At 38.5% G+C, this 16719-nt stretch overlaps 1 protein-coding gene across 6 annotated transcripts in view; it reads right to left on the bottom strand.

Annotated features, from left to right (window-relative positions):
• LOC136025364 (E3 ubiquitin-protein ligase SH3RF1-like) overlaps positions 1 to 16719 on the bottom strand; it is a 126598-nt gene that overhangs the window by 74915 nt on the left and 34964 nt on the right. For all 6 annotated transcript variants that reach the window (XM_065701319.1, XM_065701313.1, XM_065701318.1 and 3 more), the window contains one exon: positions 8268 to 8998. In XM_065701319.1, coding sequence (XP_065557391.1) covers positions 8268 to 8960 — 693 coding nt within the window. In that variant the 5' untranslated portion in view covers positions 8961 to 8998. The remainder of the gene's footprint in view (positions 1 to 8267; positions 8999 to 16719) is intronic.

Raw genomic sequence — 16719 nt, 5'->3', positions numbered from 1 at the left:
TCAAAAAGATAAATAGTGGAGTAAAAACTTGAAAAAAAACGGAAAAAAAAAGGAAAACAAAAAAAAAAAAAAAAATGCGATACAAAAAAAAAAGCGAGTCAACAATAGACATTAATCATACAAACGGATCAGACCGTGGTGAGGCGACAAACGCCGATACGCCGTTTCTGAGAGCTTTTAGTGTAGATCAGTCAGCTTCTCAGTAATGTTCGGAAGATGGAACTTTTTGATTATCTTTCGGTTCCTATACCACAGAGGAAGATAGAGAAGAAATTTACAGAAACGGAAATAAGAGGATCGAATATCGCTAATATAATATTTTCTTAAATATAGGGTAAAGCCCAGAAAGGTAAAGAACAGAATGATCGGAAAAAGTAGAATAAAGCTTACCAAGGGCAATACGATTGTATTTCCCTCGATTGGCTACAATTTTAGAGTAACCAATCTGGATTTTCACTCTAGCATCCCAGACAGCACGCTCCCGAAGAGTTTTAAGATTTTTTGTAAGTGTAATACCCAACCACCGGATCGAATCTACATGAGGGATAGAAAATTTTTGAAAAATTAGAGGCCTAGGAGAAGAGGGAACATTGAAAGAAAGATACTCACATTTATCAACATTAAGCGAAAGACCGATTTTAGTAAAAGAAGAAGAAACTTTATGAACCATCTGCGATAGACTGAGTTTAGACCGGCTAATTAGAAGAATGTCATCAGCATAAGCAAGGTAAGAAATATCACTCAAACCAACAAAACACATAGAAGAAATATTCTCAAGAATACCAGAGATACAAATTTTGAAAATACTAGGAGATAACACTCCACCCTGCCGTACGCCCCGACGAACAAGAACATTAGAAGATGAAAGGGCACCATTAGTTTTAATTCGAAGATAAGAATTACTATACCAAAACTTTAGAAGAAAAATAACTGAAAGATTAATACCGTGACTATAAAGAGAGTAAAGAGCCTGACTATGTACAACACTATCGAAAGCCTTAGAAAGATCAAGAGCACAAATATGAAGACCATACCCTTTAGCCGAAGCATCTTTAAGAAGGAAAGCAAGAGCACGGTGAGCGTGCTGGCACCCGAAGCCAGACCGAAAACCAAACTGATTCTCCCCGAAATTAGCATTCATACTTATGAAAGGAAGTAGGATGTGTTCAAGGATTTTACTAAAATTACAAGCAACCGTGATAGGCCTGTAAGAAGAACAATCCAAAGGAGTCTTACCTCGTTTAAGTACAGAAGTGACAGTTCCACACAAAAAGCTGTCAGGAACGAGAGAACAACAAAGGCACATTTGGAGAAACAACTGTAAATGGAAAAACAAAGACGGGCAATTTATTTTTAAATGACAAGCACTGATACCGTCAATATCAAGAGAACTTGATTTCAATTTCTTAACAGATGCAATTACAGCGTCAACTGAAACGGGAATAACTTGAGCCTGAGTCAGGGAAGGCGGGAGAACCGAATCAAGCAGTTTCGAATAAAGTGCGTGCACTGCATAATTCACTTTGGAAAATATAACAGAATAGTGGTCAGACCATGCAGAAGGCGTAATGGGGCAATTAGGATTTGCCGAGTTATTTAAATTAGCTGACTTAATCACTTTGTCCCATTCTTTCTTATTGGTAGGATAGTCTAACCCGTTGTAACAGCTCGATCGCAGACATTTCTTAAACTCACGCTTAGTTTTTTGTTTTATTTCAAACACATTCCCAGCTAATGGTCGACCGTTAGCAACCCATATACGCAGCCACAATTTGGCTTTATTTTTCACACTTTTCAGCTCAGGGTCACACGACCAGATTGGTTTCCTTGTACTTTTCCTCACTCGCTCCTGAGGGACAGCAACCTCCTCAGCGCATTTTAAACACCACACGATTTAGTTGTAATAATGATTCAGATCGTAATTACTTTTAGTAGGACTAACACTCAGCTGGAGTAGATGAAAAGGTACACGTAAAGAACCAAGGAGAATGGCCAGGGTTGAAATATATAATGGCATATTAACATTTTTCCAATTACTCCGCACAAACCATTTAGAGGCAGGAGCACAAGCCTGGTCAGTACTATCTTTTCTAATCGAAAAGCATAGCGATAAAGGAAGGTGATCAATATCTTGCTCATCTTCGTGGACATGCACTGTTGAAGATGTAATGAACGGGGAACAAATCAAGTGATCAATATCCGATAAGCTGCCGGAATTATGCACATACGAGAAAGGTAGATCCTTCGCAATTATTCTGTAATCAGGGAGACAATCAAGTAGGTTCACAGTACGAGCAGAATCACGTTTTACATCAGTGTTCATATCTCCAATAATAATAAATTCGTACCCATTTTTGCTTATACTTTGAAGGAGAGTTTTCAAACTAGAGCATGCTTTGGAGAATTTATTAAGCGATGTCATACTCTTCCCATCGTGAGGCAGGTAAGTGTTTATCAATACGGTTTTACCAAGTCTTATAGTCAATAAATGTTCATCAGAGAAATAGCATGACGGGGACAGAAAGCTGAGCTTTTGTTTTATAATACATGCTAAACCCCCTGAAGGCCTTCCAAAAGTAGATTTAGCATTTGTTGTGAAAACAAGGTGGGCGGAACTGCGGCGCAGGAAATTAACACTCGTTGCGGTCAAAAGATGTTCCTGAGAGCATACAATGTCAAACTTACTGTACAGTTCATCAATGGTCAGGTCCTTATTATTCGTCCCATTAATATTGAAGGACACGAGTGATACTGATTCAGACATTATTTTGTTTTCGGTAACTTGCGACTGACAATTGCTTTCAATTTAGGGCAAGTGAGGCTAAACGGAACATGATCACCTCCACAGTTTGCGCACTTAGGTGACAAATTGCAAGGCGAGTCTCTATCTGAAACATGAGGACCGGCACATCGCGCACATTTTGGTGTAACACTGGGCAAGACGACTGGAGATGGTCAGGGGATCGGCAATTGTTACAGCACCGGGGAATCGCTTTGAACTCATAAACACTTAGGATTTCGTATCCAACTTTGAGACCATATCTAAATGCTTCGACTCTTGATGTTGCATCGGAGAATTCAAGTTTTACTGCAAGCGATTTCCCTAGCCTAGAGGCACCAGAAACACCAGGGCACGATATCAGGTGGGACAGTTCAAAATCAGGCGGGATTCCCTTCAGGAGTCCGTAAAACTTCTTGGTTAGAACTTTCGCAGAAGAGCCAGTAAACGCACCAGTCACCGATAAGCGGAAATCTTCAGCAACTGACTTATCTATATTGATAAACAGTTTGTCACGAACGGGGCGAATGCTAGTGATTGATTCGTGTCCATCAATCTGATCTATCAGATCTTTTCGTTTTATTGGGTCCGAAAGGGTAGATGGAAGGTTCGACACAACAATAGTAGCATGCGAGTCGGGAATTGCAGGTTTCGGCAGTTGCGGGTAATTCAGTTCATAAGCATCCAGCTTGGTGGCAACAACCTTGAGTAGTTGTTCCACACGATTCACCTTTGTTGACAGCCTAGAATACGCGACTGCGGGCAAAACCGGGACCTCGGTTGGAGAGTTGATCACATAAATCGGAGTTGATACCTCCTCAGAGTCCAGTTTCTTAATAAAATCAAGAATATCTTTCACATTGTTCGCAGAAGCTTTCGCACCAATGCGCCGGGGGCAATTATCATTAGGCGCAACCTTCACCCAAAATTCGCTTTTCGCATCAGCAATAACACCGCAATCAAAAAAGTCTATTGCGTATTGAATAATAGTAGCGTCTTCAATACCTTCTTCCCAGTTGTTTTGCAAAAAGTTCATTACCGGGCAATGCACATACTCGCTGTTATCCATTATCCTTTACTGGGAAAAACCAGTCAAACTGGTCAAAGAGCACGACTGATTCATACTTATGCGTCACTATAATCCCTATTGCGAAATTTTGATTTTCTTCATAAAAAACTTACTGAATTAATAATGTCCATGCAATACCCAATTTAGATATTGACACTTTGAACTCTGAATTGAAACTGAATTACGGTACAATAAAAGCGTTATGCTCTTTGAAGAAGAAGAAGAAAAAAAACGAGCAAATATGCTTAAACCTAGAGGCCAAATTTTCACCCAAAACAGTTAATTCCAAGAGTCTAAATAAAAGAGTTTATTTTTACTCAGATATTTTTTTTTGTATTTTTTTTATTTAAATTTTGTATTTTTTTTAAAAATAGTTCGTAGCACTTTTGAACCCACTAAGGAAATGCTCCTTTTTAGAATCTCTAAATGTTTCTTTTTATTAAACTAATCAAACATTTGGACGATGTGGCCAGGGAATCATCATACATTTTAAGAACTTTGGATTATACTCAAACTTCAAGTTGAAACTGGCGCCAGCTTGCTTGCCAGAAAGAACAGAGCTTACCACTCAAAAGTAGAACTGTAGCTCAAAGAAACGAAAGCTTACCAGAATAACTTTAAATAGCCGTCTCTGATGCGAATTTCATTGCCCCGCTAGCAGTAAAGACAGAAAAACAAAAACAGGACACATCAGTGTTGCCCATTCAGAAAGGGCGCTGTAAGATTTCTCAATAAAGATTTCAGAAACGGCGATTCCAATGTTATACTATTTGTTCCGAGTCGACACCATTTCTTATGTGTTTTGTGCTATTTTCAAAATTACCCATAAATTGGATTTGAAAATAATATTTTGATTTTAAGATTGAGCGACATCAAGGAGGCACACTCGTGCCTCTATAAAGAGGCGACACACGACAATGTTAAGCGATCTTCGGTTCCAGTGGTCGCAGACGGATGGGGAGGGATGCATTTCGTAGCCCGAGCTCCAACTAAGAAACCTGCAAAATTCATCCCCCTCCAACTTTTTCTTCATGGGGAAAATCTGGCCGAAAGTTTCGACCTGTCAACCCAAGCCCCCCTTTAACGTTGTCCGATCGGGCTGAAATTCACAAGTTAAGGTCCCCTAGGGCCCAGGAGCTTATCCGCGAAATTTCAGCTTGATCCGATAACTCCTTCCCTGTTTTCCAGAAACCACGCATAGCCACTTAAAATTCATTCACTTTTTTTTTCTAGACGCCTACAGGTCACATCCGACATCGGATCTGGGTGTACGAAGACTCATTCGATGCGGAATTCTCCGAGTAAGTGCCCATGAAAGTTTCGTAGGAAAATCTTAACCCCCCGAAAGTTTCGACCCTCTAACCCCCCCCCCCCACCCCTTTTAACGTTGTCCGATCGGGCTGAAATTCACAAGTTAAGGTCCCCTACGGCCCAGGAGCTTATCCGCGAAATTTCAGTTGGATCCGATAACTCCTTCCCTGTTTTCCAGAAACCACCCATTAGCTATTTAAATTAACGGATTTCTCTCCATAAGAGCCCATGTTAATTTGAAATTTTTAAAAGCTATTGAGAAGTTATATCTACACACATGCAAGTTATTAGCTCAGTTGGTAGAGCGTGAGACTTTTAATCCTCTGGTCAAGGGTTCAAGTCCCTTACGGGCGATTTTTTTTCACAACATCAAAAAAATTTTGATAACACCTGGACAGCTTATCATTTGAGAGATAACAGAATATTAGCTTCTTATGAGCAAAAGAAACATTTCGGTCATTCTATCTATTTTTTTTTCTATTTTATACAATGATTTAAAAGCAAGGGTGGGTTCCTCTCCTAATTCCTGTACGAGGAGTACAGGAACTATTAAATTACATCCACCATGGATTGTAGAAAAACGTACAGAATTAATATGAAAAAAAATTAAACCTGTACAAAAGAGTCTTTAAAAGCGGGGGGTTTGCCTCTCCTAATAGTCTTCTTATAGTCCTAATAGTCTAATAGTCCCATGTTAATTTTTGAAATTCTTAAAAGTTACGAATATCAACATTCAAGTACATCAAAATAATCAGCTCGGCACGGCGAGAATGACTGCAAGCATCATAAAAATCCAGCTCCATTCCAGAAAAATTTTTGATAACACCTGGACAGCTTATCATTTGAGAGATAACAGAATATTAGCTTCTTATGAGCAAAAGAAACATTTCGGTCATTCTATCTATTTTTTTTCTATTTTATACAATGATTTAAAAGCGGGGGGGCGGCAGCCACCCAAGTTCCTCTCCTAATTCCTGTACGAGGAGTACAGGAATTATTAAATTACATCCACCATGGATTGTAGAAAAACGTACAGAAATAATATGAAAAAAACTTCGTTTTCTTAAAGAGTTAAAGAGGCTGCGTCCCAAAGTCGAACCTTAAAACGTACAGGAATTAGAAGAGGCAGTTGGGGGGCTGCCGCCCCCCAAACCCCCAGCTTTTAAAGACTCTTTTGTACAGGTTTTTTGTTTTTTTGCTAACCCCCAGCTCTTGGCTTCGGAAAGGCCCTCTTTTAATTAACAAAAAATTGAAATGAATGAATAATGGAATATCTTCGAAAAATGTTAAACACAAGAGGACAGGAGAACCATTGCGCCGAAACTAGTAATTAGTAACAATGAAGTCCCCCCCCACAAAAAAAAAACCTGTACAAAAGAGTCTTTAAAAGCTGGGGGTTTGGGGGGCGGCAGCCCCCCAACTGCCTCTTCTAATTCCTGTACGTTTTAAGGTTCGACTTTGGGACGCAGCCTCTTTAACTCTTTAAGAAAACGAAGTTTTTTTCATATTATATTAGTAAACATTAATGAATCAGCAGCAAATGGAAATTTTTCTCACAAACTGGATCTTTTTTAAACGTATTTTCTCATTTTTTGTAACTATGGGCCGTGGCTCGCTCTTTACAAGGTTACAGCTACTGCTATAACCATGATTATACAAATCCACTTCAGCTCCCACCTGTAGGCTCTGTCTCAAAGACCAGAAAAAAAACATCGCTTTAGGCCCAAGGCAAAAAGATACACAGCTGTTTATACTGAAATATCATATACATGAATCTGGTCTGAAACCAGATATTTTCTGTAAAGCCAAAGAGGTTAGACCCTCACCACTTTCTCGCACTAAACTGAAATTGGCAGCATAGGAAGAAAGAAAAAAGAAAGAAAATATACGCAGCTGTTCAAGCTGAGATATCATACACATCAATCTGGTCTGAGACCACACATTTTCTGTAAAGCCAGAGAGGCTAGACCCTCACCACTTTCTCGCACTAAACTGAAATTGGCAGCATAGGAAGAAAGAAACGAAAGGAAGAAAAGGGAAAATAAAGAAAAAAAGGAAAAGGAGTGTTTCTCCCGCAAAACAATCCGTATCGATAATTGAAATCTTTGAGTGTCAGAAAAAGGAAAGTAAGTCCCGTAAATGTTCACTTCTTTATAAATAGTCAGGCCAGTCTCAATATTTAAAATACATAATATCAGGAACATAAATGGATTACCAATTTTGGAAATCGGTATTTTTGGATGGGTGTATTTATTTGTACTCCTTTGTAAGCCTTTTTCAGTCTTTTCTTGCTGACACTTTTTTTTTCTTGGAATTCACTCCCTCATCTTTATTTGTAGATCGCATTTCAGATAGAAAGTAAGAAAAACGAAAAATTCTTCAAACTGCATGCTTAATTTTTCCTTATGCTTACAGCAACTAAGAAAAGGCTTTAATCCCCGATTAAAACTTTTTTTCACTTATCAGATTTGATTCATATTCACTTGAAAATCTTTCAAATAGTATTCAAAGTTTTACTTTTCCAGCAGATCTGAAAATATACATGCTAAGTTATAACTACCTCCGAGGAATTAGGTAAAACAGGTATAATTCTTAAAGAGGAGGGGGCTATCTGAGCATGTTTTCAAAGAAGTGCGTTTTTGTGTCTATATTTTTTCACTATTCTGGTAGATATTTGAGACCGATTTCTTATTTTTATCGGGGGAGGTGGGGGGTAGAAGAATAATTCCTTCATTCCTTTCCTTAAGGTAGAGCTAACGAGCATTTATATTTATGAAAAGAAAAAAGATTGGAGATTAATTTTAACGTTTAAGATGTGTACAGAATATGAGCAATCTTAATTCCTGCTATCTTTTAGACATAAAAAAGGAGAAAATATGAGGTTAATCCGAAAAAAAGTGGCACCGAATCCCAAAAGGGTAGGTCTTATAAGGGCGGTGGTGTTGGTAGAGGCTTTGTAGAAGATTAATAGAGGAGCACTGCAGATAAATGATTTGCATCAAGGCGGTCATGGCTGCAAAGAGTTATGACTAATAACGAAAGTAGATTAGTGGTAAAATTGTTGCCGCACGAAACATTAAATACAAAAGAAATAAGAAAACTTGTTACCTTTGAGAATGCTAGGCAGTCTTTTTCATCGTCATTTGTCATCTTAAAATCATATAATGCTTTGCAAAGTGGAGGATGAGTCGACAAAGGAACAAGAACCTGAACATAAGTGGCAGGGAAAAAACCTTGCTGTCCTCGGAGTTCACCAAGATACCAATTCGGATCAATCTGTCTTCGAAGTTGTATTACATCTCCTTTTTTAAAACTAAGATCACCCGGTTCTTGCGCATCAAAGTTGTATAGGGCTTTTGCACATGGGGTTTCAAGGTCTATCTGTGGGATAGTAAAATCATAGCGACGATGCAGGATAGTTGGTTGCAACAGAGGCTGTGTCCGTCCAGCAGGTTCAATTTGAGGCACTTGTTCTGATGATTCTGCAACAGGGGGCAAGACAACTGCTGGTGATTGGACTTTTGGTGCTGGTCGGATAGTTTCTTTCCCAGGTGGAACATTTTTCATGCCCTCCAGTATACGCACAAGCAACACATTTGGAGGAAGATCATCTATTCGAACATTTATTAGAATACGGCATTCCGGACATCGAAGTTCTTTATGCGTTGTCAATATTTCTTCTAAACATTTTTTACAAAACGTATGTTGGCATGGCAAAACCTTGTTTTTAATGTCCAGCCTTTCAAGGCACACTGAACATTCCAGTAAATCATCTAATGCCGTCACATCCATGACCTTCATTTATTAATACATAGTCGGAACGGAGTTAAAGCCGAACTCTATAAAAGAAAGAAAGATAAAGTGATCCGGCACAACAAGCATAACCAGAAATCAAAGGAAGAGGAAGAACCGCAGATTATTATATTAGAAGAAGGTCATCTTCTTATTTCTGCAATATGTAAATACAAAGGACGTCAAAACACAAGGTTTTTGGGCTTCCCATGGAATCATCTGAGGTCTATTCGTACTTGAACGCAGTAATGCATTTCCGTCAGTGTTCCATCAGTGTTGTCACGTTGAACCGTAAAAATATACAAGCGAAACTGATAAGTAATATTAGACAAAGCTTCGTAAACAATTTAATGATTAACAGTCTATTGATTCCCAAAGATAGCTACATTTTCAGAAGAAGGCAAACAACTTCCTAAGCCCTTTGGTGCCATATGTTTTAGCTACTTGATTTTTCGCCCAAATTTTTTACCCTAAACTTGACGCCCACTAATACCTCAAATTATATATCTGCATATGGAGGTATTTTTTATTCAAAATCAAATTCTCTATTTCTCCTAATTTTCAAGACATATATGGTTGTTGAAGTTTCCACTTTACCAATAAAAAAAATTCATTTTCACTGTCCTCGGTTGTATCACATTAAACTTCAGTGTCTCTAACCAAACTTGAAAAAAATGAATTCAACAGCATTGCCGTGCCACAGAATTGGTCAGATGACGATTAATTGACGTTCCTTCAAGTTAAAGCAATTTAGTTAAAATTTATCGCATGTAATGGCTTTATTGTTAATAGGAACTAAATTTTCATCTGCAATACTAAAAGAAGGCGTTATATTGAAAGGCTGTGTCATTTGTGATAAACTGTTTCCTTCTTTACTTTTCTTTTATTAGATTCACTACACTCCTAACTGCCAAAAATCTATGAAATATTGTTTTGATCTGAATGGATGAGTAAAGAATTCATTCATTTTTTTTCACCCTCTTTTTTCTGACATTAAATAGATGAAGTTCATGAGATTTCTGAAAAAAGACTTATGCAATTTTAACCATTTTCTTTCTAGGGGGAGGGGGGCTTGCTTACAGGCTAGCTGTAAAAAAAAAGAGTGAATTTGCAACTTCATTACAAAAATTATTACAGAAAATGTAATAAATAAGAGATAAACCTTTTGTGTTCTTTTGCTTAGCTGAATCTTACTGTAATTAAATTTTTAAAAAAGCAAGTTTTTATCAACTGAAGTAAGGAACAATACGAAAACTAAAAACGAGCAGATATTATTACGTATATTGGAGGGCTGTCCCTTTGAACAAGCCTCGCTCTTTCCACTAAAGTCTTGAAGTTCTTTAAAGATATGTATCGTTCCAAATCTGCGGTTCATATGTTTGGGTAGCTATTGCTTAAAAATCAAGATTAAAAGTCGAGCTTTAGAGTAAAAAGCGAGGGTCTAGTAGCCCCCCTATTTTACAGAATAATTTCTGCTCGTTTCCAGTTTTAACGTAGATCCTCACTATCAGTGAATAGCTAGATTTTACTTTCAGTGAAAAAACGGTACTTAGTTGTTGTAGCGACCACACCAAAGAAGTGAAGGTTAGATTAGGTTACAAAAAGAACTGATGATAATATAATACTTTAGTAACAGAGTTATGGAAAATACAACACAGAATTAAGGAAAGCCGGCCGAACAGAACACGTTATATTAACACCTAGTCTAAATCCCCTCTATATATTGGATATCTAATAAAATTTACACGCTAAGTAGATTCTGTCACTCAGGCTAAGCTGATTATGTCCGAGTGGACACAGAAAACCGGTTTCATTACAGATGAAGAACAAAGTGTGGTCACTATGCCTCATTATTTATAAGGGTCACAAGTACCTAAATTTTGTGACCGAAGTGACCGAACTGATGGATAGTAGCAGTGAGGGGTCAATTGGTTTAAAAGTATCCCTATCCCTTTGAATCCCAGCATCGACTTTTTTTAAACTTCTTCAAGATGCAGGTGCATGTTACACAATAGGGCTTGTTTTCTAGGAGATGCAGGTGCATGATACGTCATGGGGAAGGTTTTCTTCGAGATGCATGTGTTAATTACCTAATAGTTTCTTTGAGTGTTTAAAAAACCTTCATGGGCCCGCCAAACCAGAATTTCTTTGACGTAGTAGGGTTTGGGCGTTACCTAATAGTGTTTTATATTTAATAACCGCAAGGATTAAGAAAAAACCTTCAGAGGATAATTTCGATAATTTTTTTTGACTGTTTAAAAACCCCGCGAGTGCCATTAAAAAACCTTCATACCCCCCACACTAAATCATGTTTTCTATTATCGTTATATTTAAAAAACGCGAAGGCCAGGTAAAAACCTTCATGATCCCCCACCAAATCATAGTTTCTTTGATTGTTTATAAACCCGCGAGAGCAAAAACCCTTCAGGGCCCCCTCAAGTAAGGACACGCCCCCAATTGTTCATCGCCCAATATTTTCATACTAAACAAAAGCTAGGAGCATATGGCACTTGTGACGAGGTCGGAAGAGCCAAGAGCTTATATGGTGTGAGCTCTAGCAAAATTCTAAGAATCAATAGATTGATTTAAAAGGAAAATCAGAGGCTTAATACCGGCCGGGATTTAAAATAAGAGCTCTGAGTCACGAGGTCATTCTAAATATCAAAATTCATTTAGATCCGATCACCAACTCATAGGTTAAAAATACATCAATTTTTCTAATTTTTTATCTCTCTTCAGCCTCCCAGATGGTCGAATCGGGGAAACGACTTTATCAAGTCAATTTGTGCAGCTCCCTGAAACGTCTACCAGTTTTCCTCGTCTTAGCAGGTCCAGATGCACAAACTCTCCAACGCACTGAACCCCACCCCCTAACTCCCCCAAAGAGAGCGGATCCAGTCCGGATACGTCAATCACGTATCTACATTTTCTTGTTCAACCTACCAAGTTTCATCCCGGTCTCTCCAATCTAAGCGATTTACAAGATTTCCGGTTTCCCCCTCCAACCCCCCTACTGTCAACAAATCTGGTCGGGATTTGAAATAAGAGCTCTGAGACATGAGTTCCTTCTAAATATCAAATTTCATTAAGATCCGGTCACCCATTCTTAAGTTAAAAACACCTCAATTTTTCTATTTTTTCAAATTAACAACCCCCAGCTCCCGCCCAAAGAGAACGGATCCGTCCCAATTATATGAATCTTCCCACCAAGTTTCATCTTGATCTCTCCGCTTTAAGCGTTTTCCAAAATCCAGTCAAAATTCAGTCAAAATTTAAAATAACATATCTGAGTTACGAGGTCCATCTAAATATGAAATTTCATTAACTTACTCCTTCGTAAGTTAAAAATACCTCATTTTTTCAAATATTTCAGAATTAACCCTCCCCCACAACTCCCCCGAAGAGAGCGGATCTGTTCCGGTTATGTCAATCACTTATCTGGAACTTGTGATTATTTTTCCTGCCAAGTTTCATCCCGATCCCTCCATTCTAAAAGTTTGCCAAGATTTTAGGTCCCCCCCCCAACTCCCTCCAATGTCACCAGATCCAGTCGGGATTTGAAATAAGAGCTCTGAGACACGATATTCTTCCAAATATCAAATTTCATTAAGATCCGAGAAATTCTTCGTAAGTTAAAATACCTCATTTTTTCCAATTTTTAAAAATTAACCCTCCCCTTACCCAACTCCGTCAAAGAGAGCGGATCCATTCCGGTTATGTCAATCATGTATCTAGGACTTGAGCTTATTTTCCCACCAAGTTTCATCCTGATCCCTCTACTCTAAGCGTTTTCCTAGATTTTAAGTCTCCCCCCCCCCCAACTCTTCCCAATGTCATCGGATCCGGAAGGGATTAAAATAAGAGCTCTGAGACACGATATCCTTCCAAACATCAATTTTCATTAAGATCCGATCATCCGTTCGTAAGTTAGAAATACCTCGTTTTTTCTATTTTTTTCCGATTTACCGTAGCCCACTCACCCCCCCCCCCCCCAGATGATCGAATAGGGGAAACGACAATTTCAAATTTAATCTGATTTGGTTCCTGATACGCCAGCCAAGTTTCATCGTCCTAGATTACCTGGAAGTGTCTAAGCTAGCAAAACCGGCACAGACAGACAGACTGACAGACAGACAGACCGACAGACCGACAGAATTTGCGATCGCTATATATCACTTGGTAGATACCAAGTGCCATAAAAACCCAAGAGTGTAGGGAAAAACCTTGAAGGAGCCACCAACTCAGGATTTCTTTGATTATTTCGTAATAGGGTTTGGATGTTAAGTAATAGGGAATGTTTTCTTTTGATTGATAAAACTTTGATTAAGAAAATAGATTTTTTTTATTTGATTACTCAAAACCTACGAGGACCAGGACAAAAAACCTTCAGGGCACGCTAGTCGGGAACCTTCAAGAAGCCGGGGCCCTAGCAGTCAATTCCACCGGGTCCCCTAACCTAACTACCGGGAACCCCTAGCAGTCAATTTCAAAGGGGGGGCCCTAGCAACCGATTCCAAAAGGGGCCCGTAGCAGTCAATTCAGACGTGGGTCCCTAGCATCCAATTCCACCGTGTCCCCTTACCTAACCACCGGGGACCCGTAACCGTCAATTCCAACGAGGGACCCATAGCAAGAAACTCCACGGGGGGGCCTTAGCAGTCAATTCCAGCAAGGGCCCTAGCAAGCAATTCCAACACACCGACAAGACATTTTTCAAGACGTTTCAGGATTTCTTTGGATGTTATGCAATAGGGGAATGTTTACTTGTGTTGACGATGACACAATCTTACGAGACATGCTAGACTTCAGGAGCCCAAGAAAGGGGGACACTAGAGACACAAGATCCTAGCATTCGATTCCACCGAGGATCCCTAGCGAGCAATTCTACTGGGGCTACTAGCATTCAATCTCACCGGGCTCCTGGCGTTCAATCCCACCGGGGGCCCTAGCGAGCAATTCCACCCAGCAGGTGCTTTATACGTAATGGGTTTTGCTTAGTTTTGATTGATAAGTAATAGGACTTGCTAGAGTCCGTTAGTCAAGCAGGGAGCCCCCGATCGTAACTGAGGGGAGCACACAAAGGATGTTACATAATACTTAAAGATATTTCATTTTCTTTCAAAGAGTTTTTCTTTTTTATCAAGAAACCTTTATCTTCTAAGAATTTTTTTCTGCCATTTTTTTTACATAGCATCGGCTTTAGGTTTTTCACTACTTAAATGATTACGTATTGAAGATTCGTCCTGGAAAAAGAAATCTAAAGACACAAACTTTTAACGTAAATAAAAACTATTATTAGTAAAAACAAACTTGCAAGCATTACTAATACACAGAAAAGACAATTAAAACACGAAAAAACAAAAAAAAACGTGAAAAAGTTCATAAAAGATACGATATAATAAAAAAACATGAATTAATGAAAGGGGGAACCCTAGCAATCAATTCCAATGGGAAGGGTTGATATTAGTGATAGATTTAAACTCTATTAAGAGATGTTTATGAGAAGTCTTAATGAAAATGCATCGTTTCTATTGCTCTATTAAATACACCTGCAAGAAAATGAAACATATTTTTTCATTCGGCTATTTCTGAAAGGATTTAATGAGAATGCCACGTTTCTTAGAGCCAAGACTACGCATATTTCACGCCACTATGACAATATGTGGTCAGTTCACCCCCTAGCAACCAATTAAAGAGGGGGGGGTTTTTATTAGAGGTAGAGTTTTATTTACGCTTTAGTTCACGTTTTACAAAGCTCTTATAAGGAAAACTAAAGACTTTCGCATTTTCTGCTAGAGAAAAGATCACGGTTGCGTGTGTGCTGTGGGGCAGTCTATCTGGCTAAAATAAATAACTATGTTAACCATTTATTTTGTAGGGCTACCTCCAACTTTAAAAACGAATGCACCACTGCAATACTGCCTCTGGAGCTGGGCGCTCAATATGCATCTAGATTTTAGATAGTTATAAATCGATTAACTATCTCAGAATTTTCACTCAATAGCTTTTTGGACTTCTTTTAGCTAGAATTGTCGTTTTGCACCGAAAAAGGGCTGAAAACACCGCTTTCCGGTGGGGCAGTCTTTTTGGCTAAAATAAATGTCTGCATTTATTTTGTAGGACTACCTGCGCCTTTAAAAACAAATGCACTACCGTACGGCAATACTGCCTCTTAAACTCGAGGCTCAATATGCGTATAGAATTTCGAATATTCTAAATCAATTAACTATCTCACAGTTTTCATACAATAGCTTTTTGGACTTCTTTTGCCTAGAATCCTTGTTTTGCACCATAAAATGGCTGAAAATGCCGGTGTGCTGTGGGACAGTCTTTTTGGCTAAAATAAATGTCTATGTTAACCAATATTTAGTAGGTCCACCTGCACCTTTAGAAACCAATGCACTACCGTGGGGCATTGCCTATGAAACTTTAGGCTCAGTATGCATATAGTTTTTTGATAATTCTAAATAAACTGACTATCTCAGAATTTTCACACAATACCATTATGGCCTTTCTGTGACTAGAATTGTTGTTTTGCAGCACAAAATGGTTAAAAACGCCACTTTGCTGTGGGACAGTGTTTTTGGCTAAAATAAATGTCTATGTTAGCCGTTTATTTTGTAGGACTACCTACACCTCTAAAAACGAATGCGCTACCGTAGAGCATTACTACTTCTGAAACCCGAGATTCAATATGCGTATCGTTTTCAATAATTTTAAATCATTTGACTATCTCAGGATCTTGACACACTAGCTTTACAGACCTCTCTTAGCTAGAATTGTTAGTTTGCACCACGTAATCGCTGAAAACCCCACTTTGCTGGGGGACAGTCTTTTTTGCGAAAATAAATGTTTATGTTAACCATTATTTCGCAGGACTACCTGCATCTTTAGAAATGAATGCGCTACAGTATGGCATTACTATTTCTCAAACTCGAGGCTCAATATGCATATAGTTTCCAATAATTCTAAATCATTTGACTATCTTAAAATTTTCACCCAATAGCTTTTTGGACTTTTTTTTGGCTAGAATTGTTGTTTTGCACCACAAAATGGCTGAAAACGCTACATTGCTGTGGGACAGTCTTTATGGCTATAATAAATGTCTATGTTAATCGTTTATTTAGTAGGACTATCTGCAATTTTAGAAACAAAAGTCCCACCGTACGGCAGTGTTGCGTCTGAAACAGAGGCTCAATATGCGTATAGTTTTTCAAATCATTTGACTATCTCAGAATTTTCAAACAAGGCCAATGTATGCCAATTTTTTTTCTTCGTGAAACTTATTGTATATTAATTTTTCTTCATGAAGTTGTTGTATTTTTATTTTATCTTCATATTAAAGTAATTTTTACTTCGTGAAAGATGTTGCATATAATTTTTCAGAATTGACTCTCCTCCCCCAGCTCCCCCAAAGAGAGCGAATCTGTTCCGGTTGTTTTAATCACGTATCTAGGACTTACGATTATTTTTACCACCAAGTTTCATCCTGATCCCTCAACTCTAAGCGTTTTCCAAGATTTTAGGTTCCCCCCTCAATTCCCCCCAATGTCACCGGATCCAGTCGGTATTTAAAATAAGAGCTCTGAGATATCCTTTCAAACATCAAATTTCATTACGATCTGATTAACCGTTCGTAAGTGAAAAATACTTTTTCGATTTTTTCTATTTTTTCCGAATTAACCGACCCCCCACTCCCCCCCAGACAGTCAAATCGCAAAAAAGACTATTTCCAATTTAATCTGGCCCGGTCCCTGATACGCCCGCC

Source organism: Artemia franciscana, chromosome 3 (assembly GCF_032884065.1).
Source record: "Artemia franciscana chromosome 3, ASM3288406v1, whole genome shotgun sequence".
Classification (NCBI taxonomy): domain Eukaryota; kingdom Metazoa; phylum Arthropoda; class Branchiopoda; order Anostraca; family Artemiidae; genus Artemia; species Artemia franciscana.
This window is presented reverse-complemented; position numbering and strand designations above follow the sequence as displayed.